A 19,334-nucleotide genomic window follows, 5' to 3' on the forward strand; every position below is an offset into this window, starting at 1 on the left:
AAAAAGCATCTTAAGGCAAACATGATGGTTAAAATCCATTTAATGAAATTATGGTGGATTAAGTGCTTCCTGACCACTCAGAGTAAACTGAGAGCGCCTCCTGCAGGACACTCTGTGAACCACACTCTACATTTAAAGTGTGAACGTCTGATGCCATCTGGTGTCGCAACAGTTACTAATACTTTATTTTCATTCATGGCTGGTTTATACTTCTACTCTACTGCATCTTACAGGCATATAGTGTATTTTTTCCACTGCATTCCATTTATTTAGTTACTTGATGTATTGTTATAGATTAAACGAAGTACCCAGCAGTAAATTAAGTCATTAAAATGAGCTCCATCTTTAGCAGCTGCAACATTAAAGTGATTAACACATTATTTGCATCAATAATTATTATACAATAATATGATAAGTTATTTTAAAATGGATCATTCTACAAAATTACTGCTTTTGCTTTCTGTATTTTTATTTTCTTTTCATTTTGATACATTTGTATTTTACCTAAATAAAATTCGGACATTTATTTGTAGAAGAATATTTCTACAGTGTAGTAACACTCCTTTAATTTAAGTAAAATATTAGAGTACTTCTTCCACCGCTGTAAAACATCATGTGTTTATATAACAACCAGACAACCAGTCCCATGGTGGTGACATTAGTAATGCCACCGCGTAGAAATACTCTGTTACAGGTAAAAGTCCTGCTTTAAAAAAAAAAAAAAATCCTTACGTAAAACTGCAAAATATTTATCATCAACATGTAATTAAAATATTATTATTATTATTTATCAATATTATTATCAATAAATAATAATAAGAACAATAATAGTAATAATAATAAATAATTTAATAATAATATTTTTACAGCACGCTACAAGTACAGTACTTGAGTAAATGTGCTTTGTCACATTCAACCACTGCAGACAACAGAGCTCTCCTGATGTGTCTTGAACGCAGCATCACGTTTTTACGTACTACGTCACTCCCCTGCCCAGCCCTTCTTCTGTGTGCGTGCACGAACCACAGACATCATGGTGAGCTTATACATTTATTTTACTCTCTTTCAAGACGATACTGACATTTTAGAAAACAGCTCGTTACGTCGATAAGCAGCTAAACTCTCAGAGCGTCTGTTAAACTCCTAAAAACCCGTTTGCGTTGTCTGTAGCGTCTCTGTAGCTTTCAGCTAACGGTGCTTTAGCTAGCAGTGCTAACCGGCGAGCAAGCACATGGATGTAATGAATACGCTAACGGCTAAGCTAACTGCTTCAGAGTTAATTTTGTACCGTTATATGATGTGTTGAAGCTGTCGGGTCTGCCTCAGCTTATAAGATAGTAGCTGCTGTGTTAATGGATGTGTCTGCCACACACTGCGTGTTCTTGTTCTTCTCAGATTAGCCTGTTAGCATGCTAAGTTAGCTTGTCATCAGAGGCTTTGTGAGTGTCAGGAGGAACAAATCACTGACTACACACGGCGATGGATCAGTCGTAAAACCAACAATATATATAGCGTGTGCGTGAAACATCACAAAACTGTTACTTCCAGCTAACTTTAACCACGGCTCCAGTTGTCAGTTTTAATCATTATTTATTATTTTAGTTAATAATTTCACTGGAAGCTTCTAGCGGTTTCTAGGATGAGAGAGGCAGGGCTCCATCGCTGCTGCTTTCACTGGTGCTCGGAATAAATACTTCCGTTAATCCCTCACGGTGTTTCAAGTTGAGTCCAAGTGGGCCTGTAATTATCAATAAATGTACATGTCTAAAAATTTAGAAATATCACAAATGTGCAATAATTGGGTTTTAAAGAAAATGTTGAACTCTTGAGCTCCTTCACAAACTACATCAGATTTGACAAACATATTTATATGCAACCCCACCGTATTTGTACCTGCATAGCTGCTCCTTATTGTTATCTACCTTCTTATATTTAACACTTACTATTATATTATTTAAGTATTCGGTATATCTGCACTCCTCCCACTTTGTGAAGTTACTGTCATGTGTTGTTTTACAACAGAACATAAATACAAATACTATTTGAATAGAATAAAATGAAAGTAATCTATTACTTGTATGCAAATCCTTTAACACATGTACCTAGAGAGATCATATGGATCTTTAGATGCTCTTATCTCATTGGGTTAGGATACATATGAAACTGGTAAAGAGATGTTTCACCTTTACAATCGTGGAGGAGACTGTTGTGATTCTGTTGTATTGAAGCTGCAATGATCAACCGATCATCAGAAAATGTAACTATTTAAATAATTAATCAAGTGTTTATAGCAATTTTTTTTTACAGAAAAATGTCCGAAGACTTGACTTTTGACCCTGAATCACTATTTTCCATTTTTTACAGACAAAACTAACTGATGAATCTGTAATGTAAAATAATTGTTAGTTGCAGCCCAAAAAAATGAAATTAAAGTAGTAAATTTTAAGGCAGCAGATGGGTTGTATGTATAATTTTACAGACCGTAATAACTGACTCGTGGTTTCAGAATCACTTTTACCGAGATAATAAAAACACAGTGGGACATCCCTGCTTATTGAAAACTAAAACTTGCATTAGACACATGCTGGAAACCTAAAAAATATATATATATATATATCAAAGAGTTATTGTGTTGTATTGTTGTCAGTGTGTGTGATGATATTGATGGCTTCATTGATGGTCTCTGTGCAGGCGTCCTTATCAATGGCCCCGGTCAACATCTTCAGACATGGAGCTGATGAAGAGAAAGCTGAAACTGCACGACTGGTGGGTTTGTTTCTACCTATGGTTTAGGGTTTTATTTTTTAAGTGAACGATCTGAAGATGAAAGAACATCTCCGAGACTTTATCTAACTGTTTTTCTATCTGTGTGTTTCTCTGTAGTCTTCCTTCATCGGCGCCATCGCTATCGGCGATCTGGTGAAGAGCACTCTGGGTCCAAAGGGGATGGTAGGTCCTGTTTACCACGACAGATGATTATTGTTTTGATATCACAGATTATCATGTTGAATTCAGGTATTATTGAACTGAAGAAAAAACTAAAACGCTTTAAAAATGCAAAAACTGTTTTCTCTGCCGCAGATTAATCTGCCGTGAATCAGAATCAGGTTTATCACCTGCAGGTTTTCATATACAAGGAATTTATGTTGGTGTTTTGGTGCATTACAATAAGTACAGAGAAAATCAAAGTACTGTTGAAGTCAAAAATCATTAATATAAAGTATTTGACAATAAACCAAATGAAAAATATATTAATCAAAGGTTATTTGCTACACATGTGGAGGTTGATGAGTTGGAGCAACAGCCGTCTGTCGGGTTGATTTACTCGATTTGTCTGTTGTTGAACAGTTTCCTCTCGTCGTCTTTCTCTGCAGGACAAGATCTTGCTGGGCGGAGGGAAGGCAGGTTCAGTGACGGTGACTAATGACGGAGCGACCATCCTGAAAGCCATCGGAGTCGACAACCCCGCCGCAAAAGTTCTGGTTGGTGAGTGAGGCCGCCGAATATCTGCTGGAAAAACTGGCTGCACATCGTTTGGAGTATTATCTCTGTACATCACACGAAGGCTGCAACTAAACATAATTTTTTAGCAAGCAATATCTTTTTATTTATTTCTTTTTTAAATTAATCTGGCGACTAATTTATCCTAAGTCCCCATGTACGAAGGCTGTGACCTTGGTGCAGTAGCTGTGGGTCCTCGTCGTGTGTGTGAAGTTCTACTTGGAAAGAAACGGAATTCTTGTAAAGTTTTGAATCAGAGAAATAATTTTTAAAAAAATGTCTGATACCTTTGTGAAATGTTGGTCGTACATAGACAGCAGTGAAAGGAACTTTTAAGAAAATAAAAAGTTGCAATAAAGTTCATCATATCCAGTGTTTTCAGTTTTTAAGTGTACAAGTACAACAAAGATGTTTTATAAAAATAATTGCAGGAATTATTTTACTAATGAGTTCTGCAGGTTTACTCATAGGAGAATAAACATTAAAGTTAAATTTAAGGCTGTAAAAATATATTTGTGTAATAATTAAACCCGTCAGTTCATCAGGAGTCAAAGTGAGTTGGAAAAGAAACGATGAGCAGTGTTAACGATGGAAGAGTAAATTTGAACTTCCTGTTTGTGTCCAGACATGTCGAAGGTTCAGGACGACGAGGTTGGAGACGGGACGACCTCCGTCACCGTGCTCGCCGCAGAGCTGCTCCGGGTAAACACACAGTTTGGATTTATTTGAAGATGAGTCATGCAGGTTTTAGAGAGTGATGTCACCTCTCACTCAGTGCTGCCTTTTAAACCGTCACTGTTGTTATTGCTGCTGCAGGAGGCGGAGCTTCTGATCGCCAAGAAGATTCACCCACAGACCATCATCGCCGGCTGGAGGAAGGCGACTCAAGTTGCCAGAGACGCTCTGAGGGAGGCTGCCGTGGATCACAGGTACATGAACTGTTTGTCTCACTGAACACAAACTAATGTAGTGTCTGAAGGCTGCAACACTGTGAAACTGAGAAACTAACTTATCATCAGGCCTTTGTTTTTATGTTTGTTTCCATTTTTTTAGTTTTTTCTTTTATCTCTTAAACTTTGCTTTATTCTTTATTTGGATCCCCACAAGTGGCCGCGAGTCTTCCTGTAAAAATAAAGCTAACAATAAACAAATTTACGCACCAATAGAAGAAGGCCGAGATGAGACGGATGTTCACGATGGAAACAAAAAGCAACAGAAATAAACTAAAACGGAAGATGATCCGTCACCTGCACCAAACCCTCAGTTAATACATTAACCCACAACTCTTTGCCCTGTCTCCTTCTCCATCCCTCGTCTCCATAGCAACGACCCGGCTCGTTTCCAGGACGACCTTCTGAACATCGCCCGGACGACGCTGTCCTCCAAACTGCTGACTCACCACAAAGATCACTTCTCCCAGCTGGCCGTCGACGCCGTCATGAGGCTGAAGGGCTCCGGCAACCTGGAGGCCATCCACGTCATCAAGAAGCTGGGAGGCAGCCTCACCGACTCCTACCTGGACGAAGGTGAGCGTGTGTGATGTCACACCCACCAGGCTGATCTGTGGTGTCTGATTGGCTGCTGTATCGTCACGTGTGTGTTGGTGCTTCATCTCCAGGTTTCCTGCTGGACAAGAAGATCGGAGTGAACCAACCCAAGAGGCTGGAGAACGTCAAGATCCTGATCGCCAACACCGGCATGGACACGGACAAGATCAAGGTACACACACTCTTTAGCATGGGCTAGCTCTGTTAGCGTCATTAGCAGTGTTAGCACGGCTAGTGGCGCTAACATAGTACACAGTGCTGAAGTGGTTTAGCAGCTCAGAATAAAGTCACTTACCGTGTGTGTGTGTGTTTGTTTTAGATCTTTGGCTCCAGGGTTCGTGTCGACTCGATGGCGAAGGTTGCAGAGATCGAACTCGCAGAGAAAGAGAAGATGAAGGAGAAAGTAGACCGAATCCTGAAACATGGAATCAACTGCTTCATCAATAGGTACACACACACTCTCTCTCTCACACACAGACACACACACACACACACACACACACAGCCGAGTAGAGATTAGTTACCTTAAGAAGTCTGAGAATTTTCTCAGCTCATAAAACAACACTTCATCCTCCAGTTCATCACGAACGATCAACATCCTGCCCAAACAGGAAGTGTCTGTGCACTGACTGAACTTCTTTCTCTCCTCACAGACAGTTGATCTACAACTATCCAGAGCAGCTGTTTGCTCAGGCTGGTGTCATGGCCATCGAGCACGCTGACTTCGTCGGCGTGGAGCGCCTTGCTCTGGTCACTGGTACGTAGAAACACACACACACACACACAGTGTCAGTATGAGGTTCCTGTAAGTTTTAAACTGATGTTGACGCAGTACTTATGAACTCTGTGTGTGTGTGTGTGTGTGTGTGTGTGTGTGTGTGTGTGTGTGTGTGTGAGATCAGGAGGAGAAATCACCTCCACCTTCGACCACCCCGAGCTGGTCAAACTCGGTCACTGCAAGCTGATCGAGGAGGTGATGATCGGAGAGGACACACTCATCCACTTCTCTGGAGTCGCCATGGGTACGGGCACACACACTCATCACGTATACTGCCCTCTACAGGCAGACGTACTGACCCTCTCCCTCCTCCTTCCTCAGGTGAGGCGTGCACCATCATCCTGCGAGGAGCCACTCAGCAGATTCTGGACGAGGCCGAGCGCTCGCTGCACGACGCTCTGTGTGTGTTGGCTCAGACTGTGAAGGAGCCACGCACCGTCTACGGAGGAGGTAAACACACACATACACACACACACACACTGCACAAACTCATTCTAAAGCAGGATTGATCATCAGGCTATGGCGTAGGGTACGGCGTCGATTCAACACAGAAGTATAGAATCCTCTTAACACACTGACTCCTTTTCTCCTCCCAGGCTGCTCTGAGATGCTGATGGCCAAGGTGGTGTCCGATCTGGCCAACAGGACGCCAGGAAAGGAGGCGGTCGCCATGGAGTCTTTCGCCAAGGCTCTGAGGATGGTACGCACCTGTTTGTCTGCTTGGTTGTGAAAGGATTATACCGTGTTATATCATGTGTGAGCTCACTGACGACAGCACATTCACTTTGATATTTACTCGACTTACCTACATTTATCTGACAGTGTACTTTACAGACTAAGACACTTTGGGCTCTGGATCAGTGTGACGCCATTTTGTACTATTTTCAGTTGATTGAAGGAGAAAATAATCAGCAGATGAACGACTGAAAAAGTTTTCAGTTTGTCCAGTTTTGATTTGTTTGTAACTTTGTCCATATGAAAAGTTTAACATTGTAAGAGATGGTTTTATCTGACGTTTCTGTGAAGAGGGGAATTAAACAAAACACTACCTGACTCTGACAGTCAGAGCTTCAGGAGTTTCTTGAGTCGAAGACGCTCTTCGTACATCTCACGAGTTTTGTCTGACTCATTTTTCTCACTGTTTTCTCGCCCAGCTGCCGACCATCATCGCCGACAACGCCGGCTACGACAGCGCTGACCTGGTAGCTCAACTGAGAGCTGCTCACCAGGAGAACAAGACCGCCTTTGGACTGAGTGAGTTAACACACAGACAAATATTCATCAATCGAACACTATTATATTATTAACTTCTCTTTATGCTTCAAGTTTGAGTCTAAAGCCCTTTTTAAACAGGAGTTGTGCAAATTTGCAGGAAAGCCCAATCAGTCTTTTTTCAGCATTGGCAGTGTAAAAACAAAATCGGGGAGTGCAGCAAAATGCCGCCTGCCTACTTTTGTTTATACAGAATGTGCCTTTTTCGGGGCAATGGGGGGCGTGAGCAAGCAACAAAACGTGTAGCTCAGCATGTGACGTAAACAGTGACGTGGGANTTATCCACCGCCAGTGGCTCGCAGGTGCGGCGTCATCAACAGCTCCTCCCACAAGTCATCAACAGCTCCTCCCATTGTGGAAGGCCACCTCGGTCTTTATGAACTAAAAGGGTTCCACCAATATGTCTACCCTACGAGGCGGACAATTGGGCACCTCGGATCAACTCGCCAGTCCGGCTTTGTGTGTCTAAACACTCGCAGCTTGCCGGCAAAACGGCCCAACATTCACCAAAAACCTGGCAGTGTAAAAGGAGCTATTGTTTCTGTAAAAGTTGTTGAATTTTCTTCAGATTTTCAACATGACTCAAGTTTAAATGACGTGCAAGAAGCCGATATGTATGAACATTTTTTTTCCCTACATAGTTGCAGAGAACATCAGGTCTCTCCTTTAGTGAAATTAACATATTGTCATGTCTGCTCTCATCGTGATGGCCCACTGGCAGGTGCTGGTATAAAACACGATGCCTTTCAGAATGAGTAAAATAAGAAAACAACTCTTAATATATGCAACACACTCTCACGCCCATGAACAGCCACCAGGAGCAATTCAGGGTTCAGTATCTACCCAAGGACACTTCAACGTGCGAGCCACAGCCGCCCCAACGTTATGTTTGAATACAGTTAACGTGGATCTTTCCAAAACAATGGTTCATATTTTTACACGTTAAAGCTGGTTTTAGACAGACATGATGAGAGTGTGTGTTTTTGCCCTGCAGACATGTCTGAAGGTGTGATCGGCAACATGGCGGAGCTGGGCATCACAGAGTCCTTCCAGGTGAAGCGTCAGGTGCTGCTGAGCGCGTCTGAAGCCGCTGAGATGATCCTGAGAGTCGACAACATCATCAAAGCTGCGCCCAGGTCGGTCCATCGCAGCTTGTCCTCGTCTCTGTGTTTATCTTTATACATGTGTCTCTAAACTTTAAAGTTTCATATAAAGAAAATGAAGCTTTAGTTTCTCCTGTTGCTGCTCAGAGTTCCTCACAAGTCAAAACTTCAAATTGTTTCCTGACTGTTGTTGTTTGTTTCTGTAGGAAGAGAGTTCCGGACCATCACCCCTGCTAGAGGAAGAGGAGGATGAAGATGACGAACGGGGGAGGGATCAGTTTTGTTATTTATGGCCTCTGTGTAGATCAAATTTGAAGAAACGCTCCGCTGTCCTTTTTCTCTGTTAAACTCTCACTGTGGACGCCGGCTAACGCTAGCACCACCCAACACTGTGTCAGTGGGAAGTGTGGAGCTAATGTGACGTGTTGGTGATGCTAACGTTAGCTCAGGTTACAGCACTTGCTGGAGGCTGGTTGTGCTAACGTTGGCCGGTTTGTGCCGATTATGACGGAAGTTTGGACGTTGTTTGTTTTTGTTTACTGAAAATAAAAGAACCAATCCTCACCAGTAGATTTGTTTATCTTTGTGTCTTTAAGTAGAACTGTCGATTGATTAATTTTGTTAATCACGATTAATCGCAGGTTTAAATTCCATAATTCTGCATTTCAAAACAGTTTTAAAGTCCGAATTAACAACGTGAAGTAATTCTTAGAGGGTGTTTTGAGTGGGAATTAAATTCATGCAAAGAAATTAACTTTATGATCTTAAATTTTAGATTTATTTCTTTCAGATCAGAGCTGCTCTGCCACAACAGTGTGGTCAAAAAGACAACCATCTGACAGCCACATACTGTAGACTCAGATTTGTCTTTTTTGGGGGTACGGGGGATCTTCTGGGGGAGACAGCAGGTCAGCAGTATGTGCCCACAGAAGAGGTTTATATCACCTGAAAGCTGGAAACCTGCAGATCAATTTGAGATGCAGCTCAGCACTGTGTCATAAATCTGTACTTTGTGCCCAGAGCTGTGTGGGACGAACATAAAGTGGACGTGTCTGTTAAGGAGAGTCTCGTGGACCCACAGAACACATTTAAAGTCAGATCAGACCTCTGAGGTCAGAGGTCAAGGGACCTCTGTGAGAATGGCCGTGCTTCATCAGGTCAGAGTGACTGAGACCTCAAAGTGTCAACACACTGAAGTTACCCAACAGCACTGAAACCACACACAAGATTCCTGTTAATCATAAAACTTGTTCATTTTCCCCTCAATAAAAGATGCTCGGTCTTTACAGTCGGCAGTAAACTTCATTCAACACTGACTAATGTCACAGAACGTACCTCATACTTGCACATCTGTTGGCAGAATGTAGATCAACATAACTCACTCTAATAACCATTAAACACCTTCCTCTGAGCAAGGGCACATACAGTATATGTAAAAATATCAGACCTAAATGTGGCTAAAAGGCGTCCAACAGTTCTTAAAAAGCCTTAAATGTAACTGTCTGACAAATAAAACAGCATATAGTTTGTGTGGCCCGTTAAAAAGTAAACTGATTTATTCTCACCAACACCTGAACATGTATTCAACATGTAATGCACATAACTGAACATATTTATTCTTGTTTTTATTCTATTAATGTATAAATTGTACATTATAACACAAGACATATTTGATATTTCTGAATACAACATACTAGTTTATACAGTGTTTAATGACTCAGCTGAGTGAAGACATTTTTATTCTCGGTATCTTAAGTATTAGTGTTAAACACTGTTGCATGATGAACATTTTTATTTTTATTGTACTTTACTACTTTATATTAACATCTTTTTCACACTCTTATTCTTATAATTCTCTATACATAGGAGCGACTGCAGCGAATCACAGTTTTTTCCCTCGGGGATCAATAAAGTGTTTCTGATTCTGATTATAGATCAAACGCAGCTCACTAAGTAGAATTTTAAAATTCATTTTGACCTTAAAAATATCATCAATCTGTCTGTTATGATCCTCACTGTTTATTTTTTGGTATGTGTGTGTTACAGTAATAATTTCTGTTTTATTATTTTAAGTGTGTGTTTTCATGCAGAATTGAATGTAACGTAAACATGCATGAGCAGAATTAATGTAGTTTACCTTAAAATAAGTAATGTAATTTTCTGCAAACAAACAAAAAAAACAAATATGCTCACAGAAATTTTATTAAAATAGATAACTGCTGTTATTTCACATAGATTTATTTGAAACTTTAAACATGTTAAAATACAGTTTTTTACAGTAAAATCAGATTTTTTTTGTTTTCCCAGTGTTACCATTAATCTTTTGGCATGTGTGTATAGCAGTGATAATTTCTGTTTATAGAGGCTGCTTGTGTTTTTTTTCAGTGTACATTTTTGTACAGAATTAGTAAAGTAAACATTTATGAGTAGAATTAATGTAATTTACCTTAAAATAACTAAAGAGTTCTGGAATTTTCCACTACAGAAAAAAAGTTTAAAGAAACTTTATTAAATTAGAGATGATTGTTGTTATTTCACATAGATTTATATGTGATTAGAAATATGTTAACATACAGTTATTTACAGCGCCCAGGAGGATTCTGATCAGATGTTGAACCACCTCAACATGAAGGAGCAGCGGCTCTACTCCGAGCTCCCTCCAGATGTCTGACTCCTCCCCCTATCTCTAAGGCTGAGCCCAGACACCCTACAGAGGAAACTCATTTTGGCCGCTTGTATCCACGATCTCATTCTTTCAGTCACTACCCAGAGTTCATGACAATAGGTGAGGGTTGGGACATAGATGGACCAGGAAATCGAAAGCTTCAGTTTCCGGCTCAGCTCCCTCTTCACCACGACGGTCCGGCACAGCACCTGCATCACCGCCGATCCATCTCACGCTCCATTCTACCCTCACTCATGAACAAGACCCCGAGATACTTAATCTCCCTCACTTGAAGCAGTAACTCTCCCAACCCGGAGGGGACAATCCACCGTTTTCCGGCAGAGAACCATGACCTCAGATTTGTAGGTGCTGACTCTCATCCCGACGGCTTCGCACTCCGCTGCAAACCGCCCCAGGTCATGCTGGAGATCAGGCTGTGATGAAGCCAACAGAACCACATCATCTGCAAAGAGCGGAGATACAATTCTGTGGTCCCCAAACCGGACAGACACAAACCACAACAGTTTCCTTCAGAATAAATAAAGTCTTATCTTAATCGTAGTTTCGCAATAAAACATTTGTAACGTCTTAGAAACATTTTCCTCTCTAGCAGCCCCGTCTCAGCGAAAGACAGGTCTGGAAAAAACACGTAAACCTTCACATATTGTCTGATAGCTGCTTTTACTTTGTCATGTTATTCATCAGGTAATTATTGATGCATCAGGTTTCAGGTTCCACCAGTGTCTGTGTTTTATCAGCACACACACACACACACACACACACACACACATAGAGTAGGTGATCCATTCAGAGCAGCAGAGAACTCTGATAAAAACTCCTCATGGTGTGTAAACCAGCAGTCGGACAGACAGACGGGGACAGGGACAGACATGTTGAGGCTGGTGTTGGTGCTGCTGTTGGTTTGGACATGGACGAGCTCAGCGCTGGTCAGGTAGGAGAAATACACCTTCATTAATGTCAGTGTACAAATACAGTCACTGCTCTTTTATCATTCAAGTCAGACTGCAGACATAAAGACGGATATTTTTTTTATTTATTTTAGGGCTAAAAAAAAACATTTTATTCCCACAGTTTTGAGAATTGACTCAATTGACTTCTATTATTAGTTTAAGTTAGTGAGTCGGGTTTGTTTTACGCTGGAAAATATAAAGTAGGGGAGGTCGGGGTTAGTTGGCACACTATATGTCTCTGGCATAATTTACGTTAGAATATTCTGACCAGCAGCAAATGAAAGGTTTTGATCTCAGCTATGAATAAATCCGTTTAAATTTGCACAAATGTTTTCGTCTGTTGTTGCTTGTAGCGTGAACGAAGCATTAGGGGTCAGAGGCTCAGTTTTTCTGGTTGTTTTAATGGTTTTAAGCCTGTTGGTGTTTCTCAAAGTCAAGGATCATTCCTTGGTAGGACGAGTCCTTACAAGGAATTTGTACCCGCAGAGGATACACACATGCATCCTTCAAGACAGTCCTTCGTGACACTCAGAAGGATCCTTGACATTGGAGCAGACCTTAGGTGGAATTTGATGACGTAGCGTCCTTGAAATTCAGCCATTTAAGGATCCTTCCTTGACTTTGAGACATACCGTTTTTTGCGAGTAACAAATTAGCATTAGCATCACAGTTAATTACAGCTGTAAATGCATTGTGCTAACCAAGCTAGCAGCTCGTTTTAGGGTTAGCGTCACTCTCTCGTCCAAATATGGTCACTTCTGGCTCCAAACATCTAAAATGCCAAATCAAGGCTTCAAAACAAAAGACCAAAAACCAGTAGGTGATGTCACGGTGGCTACGTCCATTACTTTACACAGTCTGTGGTTTATACACAAATGAAACAACATGTTAATCAGTGAGAGGTCTTGTGCAGGACCAGGCTGTCTCATAGTTTATATCCCAAAATGTTGAACTACTTCTTTAAAGATTAAGGAAAAACTAGTCAAATATATTTTTTAAAATGTTTCCTCCGCAGGGTTCCTCTGAAGCGGGTGCGTTCGGTTCGTTCCCAGCTGCGAGCCGACGGCCTGCTGCAGGAGTTCCTGACGGATCACCGCCCCGACATGTTTAGCCGCCGCTATGCTCAGTGCTTCCCGCCTGGCACCCCGTCACTGCGGCTCGGACGCTACAGCGAGAAGATCTACAACTACATGGACGTAAGAACAACTCTGACTGTCTTAGTGTTACTGATGTGCTGCTGAGCAAGGCACCAAACCAGCATCTGCTCATGAGTCCCTCCTCCTCCACCATGGGCATATGCATCCGTTTCATACAGTAACCATGTGTTTCAATACAGTGATTAATTTAATCTCGTTTGACTGTAGAGTTGTCTGCAGCTCATAACTCAGCCCGTCCTCGCTGCTCTCTCTCTGTTTATCAGACCAAAGACGAGACAAGAATTCGCTGCTAGTCGCCCCATAGTCCCTCCGCCTCACTCCTCACCACTGTGGACTGCTTCCCTGGGAGGAAAACGGGCTGCAGCTCCAGAGACAGAGTTTCGGTCAGCGACTGTAGCGGCTCATACTCAACCGGGGAAAACCCGCCGGTGCTGGGTGTCACAGCAGTTTCCAGCTGCACCAGGTCTAACCTGTGTAACGGCAGCAACAGAAAGTTTGCTGGGGTTTGTGCAGGCTGGATTCAAGTTGCTACGGCTGCTGACTGGGGGTCTGCCTCCAGAGCTGCTGGCCTGTAGCAGCGGGGAGTGAGGCGGAGGACACACTGTGACTTGAGGCTCTAGCTAACGTTAGCTACATAAGCATGAACTTGAAGCTGCAGCCGTGGGCCTTTAGCCCCTGTTAGCAGAAGGCTAAACTATTAGCAACAAATTTTCATCTCTGAAACACTTCACTGGAATTAATATTGTGTCTCTGTTGTGTGTCTGTTGTGTGTGTGTCTGTTGTGTGTATCTCCATTGTGTATCTCTGTTGTGTATCAGGCTCAGTATTACGGTGAAATCACTCTCGGGACTCCAGGGCAGAACTTCTCTGTGATTTTTGACACCGGCTCATCTGACCTCTGGGTGCCGTCAACCTACTGCGTCAGCCAAGCCTGTGGTACTACACAACACTACACTACACACACACAACACACAACTCACAGTATACCACCACAGTACACTCAGGTGTTTGACACTGTTGGTATTTTATAAGAGCTGTGTTTGTGGGTCAGAACAGTATGACATCATGGTTTAGAGACTGTGATAAGAAGTTCAAGGTCTGTGTGTGTGTGTGTGTGTGTGTGTGTGTGTGTGTGTGTGTGTGTGTGTGTGTGTTCACAGCGTTGCACAGGCGCTTCAGGGCGTTTGAGTCCTCTTCGTTTCGTCATGACGGTCGGATGTTTGGGATTAACTACGGATCAGGACACCTGCTGGGAGTGATGGGCAGAGACACACTGAAGGTCCAGTTTATTCTACTGCACTAAAAATATTCATGTATGTATATATGATATAATCACCATGTTTCTGCAGTACCTCAAAAGGGACAAACCAAACACTGGCTCTAGAGATAAGTCCAGTCGCATTTTTGTGTCGCCCACCTTAGGTCTCCTACATGCTTGGCATAAGGAGAAGTTTCAGTTGGTTGCAATCTGCAGCCTCACCACTAGATGCCACTAAATCCCACACACTAGACGTTTAAGATACATCGCATACGTTTGCATGTCCCTGATTCTGTTTCAGTCGGGACTTTAGTGTTTTTGTATCCAAAAATAATAGACAAACTTAGCTGTATTTATCTTTAGGTGATACTTCAACTTCTCCAGCTCCCCGAGTGTAAAAACGTTTTTTTCAATATTTCAAGATTTTCTTCAAATTTTTTGACGGTGGATACCGGCATGTAATACAGCCGTGAAAACAAAGTGTTTGACACCTTTGAAATTTAGTAGCTGAATCGTTAAAGTGCACGCCACAAACCGTGATGTCGAACAACAGTTTGGTTTTGGTCATGGACCTGTGTTATTATAACCCTCTGTCTTCCTGTGTTTCCTTTCGGCTTCTGTAATACCAACTGTCCAGTAAAAGCAAACATCAATAAAATCGTTTGTATGTGCAGCGTGTTATCTTTTAAACATTAAAAATACTCGTGCATTACATTTCCTGACAAAAATCTTGATTCTGGGGTCATGGAAATACATTTGTATCAAAATAAATTCCCATTTATTTCTATCGTACCAAACCAACATCAAGAAATCACCTCAAGAGTAAAACAGTTTGTGAGCAAAAGGAAACTGATGTTGACATCTGTTGCTTCCAGCTCCTCCAGCTCTTAAGACTTGAAGATTTGTTTTGACACCACACTGCTGGAGAGGCTGACGATGTTCTCTGTTTTATCATATTCCATAATCACATATCTTCTGTTCCAGGTCGGGGGTGTGACCGTCCTGAACCAGGAGTTCGGAGAGTCAGTCTACGAGCCTGGTGCCGCATTTGTAATGGCGAAGTTCGATGGCGTTCTGGGGATGGCGTACCCGTCCCTGGCAGAGATCCTTGGAAACCCCTTTTTTGACAACATGATGACGCAGAAGACAGTGGAGGAGAAAGTCTTCTCCTTTTACCTCAACAGGTTCGACCTCTTTTTTCCAGCCTAATGCCATGACTCAAGAGTTTGTCTCCTTTCAGGCATTCACACCAGGAGCTCACCAGTACAACCAGTTCAGGGTTCAGTGACGTACTCAGGGTGCATTGGAGGGAGGAGAGTTCCTGTACAAGTTTTATCATTTTGTATTTGAACAAGCAACTTTACAGTCACACTTGTTTTTGGTTTCCAAACTGGAGTCTACGCTCTTCCAGGAGTCCATATAAAGCTCAAGAATTGTTGGTTGGTTGTTCAGGAGAGGTTCTGAAAGGGTCTTCTGTTTCCAGGTTGTTTTCAGGTGATGTAGGAGGTTTCCGTGTTTCAGGAGAGTCCAAAGAGTTCGGGGTGCCATCTGGCTCCAGTGGTGACTGGCAAGAACATCTGGGCAACGCTCAGAGAGACTGTGTCTTGCAGACACCTCTATAATTTGGGATTCCTTTGGCTTCCAAGGGTATCTACTAGGGCATTAACAGAAAAGTCGATTTGTCGACGTGTCGACGTCAGTGGCACAAGTCGATACCCCCCGGGAGGAGTCGACAAGTCGTGTGTTTTTTCCCTCTCTCTCTCTCTCTNGTGAAAAATCTCCGCGATGTGAAAAATACATGCCGAGCAGTCACTGGTGCGCGGAGCGGAGTCCGCGCGGTTGTAAAATCTGAGCTTTGCGCGCACAGGGCTTGCGGAAGTCCGCTTTGAGTCCACGTGGACCTCCGCGGAGTCCGTTCCGTGTACGTTCTGCCTGAGTATGTTTGGCCCTTGACAGACACACATCACATGCGTGGAGATACTTCACTTTGCTCCGCTGTGTCAATGTGATGACGTCATCAAATGACTTGTCGACTCGACTTCGACTTTATTGACAAATAAGTCGACCTGAAAAAAATTAAAGTCGTTAATGCCCTAGTATCGAACATGTTTTAGGGTAACCTATGTTTTAGTCAGATGGGTCCAGAAGGATCCAGGGCTTCAGAGGTTCCCCAGTGAGAGTTTAAAGGTCTCAAGGTAGTCTAAGGGCTTCCAGAAAGTTCCTGAGAAGAAGCAAAAGGCATTTTCAGACTGGAGGGCCTTTTCATAGTTCTAAAACCCCCCTTTTTGTTGTGCCTGCACTGCAAGAATTAGGAACGCTAGTAGTTCTTAGAAAACCATTTTGAGGCACTTTTTTTTAGACCCGTTCCTCTGTTTTGTCATGGATGTGTCCTGCCACCAGATTTTCTTTTCTGATTCTTGGTCAAACATCTCTAAAGGCTTTTGACAGATGTGAAAAACACAGAAAATCAAACCTGTTTTGACGACTTTGATGATGAACTAAAGTTTCGGAATCAGTGTGCAAAGATGATTGACATGACGTGGGATCGTTCTTTTTTTCTTTTTAGACATGCGTCAAATTTGGATTTAAAACAGACTTGGTGTGCAAAGGCCTTTACTCCTGGAGTATGAGTGAATGTCTGGCTTAAGAGTTGGTTTAAAGACTTTCACAGGAGTCAGAGAGTCCCAGGAGGGTGCAGAGGACTCTGGGTGTTCAGAAGTGCTTTTGGTTCTTGACTGAACATAATTAAGTCAATAAAGTTTGTTGCTTGAAATGTGATTTTTGTCCCTGCAGGAAAACAAGTAGTGGCAACCCACAAGGCGAACTGTTGCTAGGCGGAACAGACGAGGCGTTGTACAGCGGACCAATCAACTGGCTTCCTGTGACTGCTAAGGGATACTGGCAGATTAAGATGGACAGGTCTCTGACACACTTTTGATGATTTCTTTGTTATTTCAAAATGCTTTTCCTGATTTTGTGGCATCTTTGGTTCTTGACCTCGTTCATCACAGTTATCGTCACAGCTGATAGATTGTGCTGGTGTGCTGTGCAGTACACACAGTAACCAGTAGATGGCGGTCCCAGCAGGACTATAAGACAACAAGTATTCACTCACAGCTCACAGAAACATGCAGACTTAATGACCTCTGTGTGTTTCAGCGTGGCCGTGCAGGGTATGAATTCGTTCTGTCCTAATGGTTGCCAGGCGATCGTCGATACTGGAACCTCCCTCATCGCCGGACCAACCAATGACATCCTCAGCCTTCAGCAGCTGATTGGAGCTTCTCCCACAAACATTGGAGAGGTTAAACAAAAAATCATCCTGGAGAATAATTAAAACTGAAAAAGACTTTTGATTAACAAATAATCTCCTTGGATTTTTACCTCTGTGTGTGTTTCAGTACCTCATCGACTGTGTCCGGCTGTCCAGTTTGCCTCATGTGACATTCGTTTTGGGAGGAAAAGAGTACACACTGACTTCTGAGCAATATGTCAGGAAGGTTTGTTTTCTGTCCGTTTGCAGCCGTCTGTGTTTGTTGTGATTACTAATACGGATTACATTGTTAGCATGTAGCGTAGGGATCAAGGGGTGTTGGTCTAGGAGGTGTTCGGGTATTTGCAAGGGTTTCTGAAGGGTTTAAGAGGTCCAGGGTCCAAGGGTACCACAGGGTGTCTTGGTTCAATCAATGACTTGCTAAAATCCAACCGATTTTGTTGGTCTTGAATTCAATTCAATTTTATTTATAAAGCCCAATATCACAGATAACAAGAGCTTGCAGCTTGGCACTCGTCTCGTCTAGGTGTCACGCAATCCACCCTCCGCTCCACCTCCCAGTGACTGTCAGCTCAAATACAGCGCCACTTTAAAAACATTGATATGACATGTCTGAAAAGTACAAATGTATTTATGGTTTGCAGAAACAAACAATGCCAACATTTTCTTCTTACGACTGGACTGCAGATATTTCAAAGCATGTGTCACAGAAGGCAGAGACTGAAGATTTTCAGTCCAGCCAAACTTTATACAATTAAAGAGTACGAAGGATTTTCCAAGACAGTTTGCAGTGTTTCAGGAAACTGTAAAGCAGATGTCTAAAACCCTGTGAGAAGATTCTACAGGTTTTCACCCCAGACAAACTGTATACCACGTCTTAGTTTTCCTCTCTGGTTCAGGATGTGCTGATAGATGTGTCTTTCTCTTAACGTGCTTTCAAAACACATTGGTTATTGTAGGTAAGGATGTACTGACGAATGTTTTGAAGCAAAAGTTTGATGGCTAACTCTCAATATTTTTGTCGTTATTTATGTTTAGTCTGAAGTTTTTATATCCTGGACCTGAGCGACACACTTATTCATTCAGTTTAATTTTTATGCTCGACATGACAAATTACTCTGATAAATACACTGTATGATACTGAAATGTCTCGACCTACAGGAGATGCTCGGCGACAGGGAGTTGTGTTTCAGCGGTTTCCAGGCTGTGGACATTGTTACCCCCGCAGGCCCCCTGTGGATTCTGGGAGATGTATTTTTGACAGAGTTCTACAGCATCTTCGACAGAGGACAAGACCGGGTCGGCTTGGCCACTGCTAAGCACTAATCCATCAGTTATCAATGGCTGACAACTGCATGACCAATAAATATGATACAGTTAAAATGACCTTCACAGCTTTTTGTAATCATTGTAACACAAATAGGACTCGTATTTAACTAGCCAGCAGTGTTGTGCTCAAGGTTACCATCGTTATCTGATCTGTTTCTCAACTTCTGTGAGAAAGTTAGACCTTACCCCAATCACATCATCAAGGACGAACTATCATTGGCCGAACTGTTGAGTACAGCTCAACAGGCAACCTCCAAGACTGAAAAAAAAAAAAAGTAATGTGGAAGTGCCAAAACTGCAGTTCTTCTAATGTCCACTAGGGGCTGGCTCCAAGAGCAAGTCAATCCCTTTTGAACCTTTACAGCAGCAGCTGGTACAAAAACAGTTTTGGTCTCTGTAGCCAATTTCAACATTCATGACAACTGTACAGGGGGTTGAATTTTTATATAACTCACCTGTTTAAATGTTATTAAAACAAA

General features: G+C 42.3%; 2 protein-coding genes across 2 annotated transcripts; both read left to right on the forward strand.

The window, feature by feature from the left end:
* The first annotated feature begins 961 nt into the window (after nucleotides 1-961).
* On the forward strand, nucleotides 962-8,771 carry cct2 (chaperonin containing TCP1, subunit 2 (beta)). Its single transcript, XM_050037858.1, has 16 exons — nucleotides 962-1,036; nucleotides 2,692-2,766; nucleotides 2,884-2,949; nucleotides 3,375-3,486; nucleotides 4,127-4,203; nucleotides 4,318-4,430; nucleotides 4,825-5,027; nucleotides 5,120-5,220; nucleotides 5,368-5,495; nucleotides 5,702-5,805; nucleotides 5,951-6,070; nucleotides 6,148-6,276; nucleotides 6,423-6,526; nucleotides 6,981-7,080; nucleotides 8,093-8,234; nucleotides 8,408-8,771. The coding sequence occupies exons 1-16, from the start codon at nucleotides 1,034-1,036 to the stop codon at nucleotides 8,436-8,438; spliced, it is 1,608 nt and encodes a 535-aa protein (XP_049893815.1). The 5' UTR covers nucleotides 962-1,033; the 3' UTR covers nucleotides 8,439-8,771.
* Nucleotides 8,772-11,668: 2,897 nt separating this feature from the next.
* On the forward strand, nucleotides 11,669-18,912 carry nots (nothepsin). Its single transcript, XM_050037859.1, has 9 exons — nucleotides 11,669-11,818; nucleotides 12,853-13,033; nucleotides 13,813-13,930; nucleotides 14,155-14,273; nucleotides 15,237-15,436; nucleotides 17,046-17,171; nucleotides 17,412-17,556; nucleotides 17,654-17,752; nucleotides 18,688-18,912. The coding sequence occupies exons 1-9, from the start codon at nucleotides 11,757-11,759 to the stop codon at nucleotides 18,850-18,852; spliced, it is 1,215 nt and encodes a 404-aa protein (XP_049893816.1). The 5' UTR covers nucleotides 11,669-11,756; the 3' UTR covers nucleotides 18,853-18,912.
* Nucleotides 18,913-19,334: the final 422 nt, after the last annotated feature.

This window comes from Epinephelus moara, chromosome 24 (genome assembly GCF_006386435.1).
Source record: "Epinephelus moara isolate mb chromosome 24, YSFRI_EMoa_1.0, whole genome shotgun sequence".
In the NCBI taxonomy this organism is placed as follows: domain Eukaryota; kingdom Metazoa; phylum Chordata; class Actinopteri; order Perciformes; family Serranidae; genus Epinephelus; species Epinephelus moara.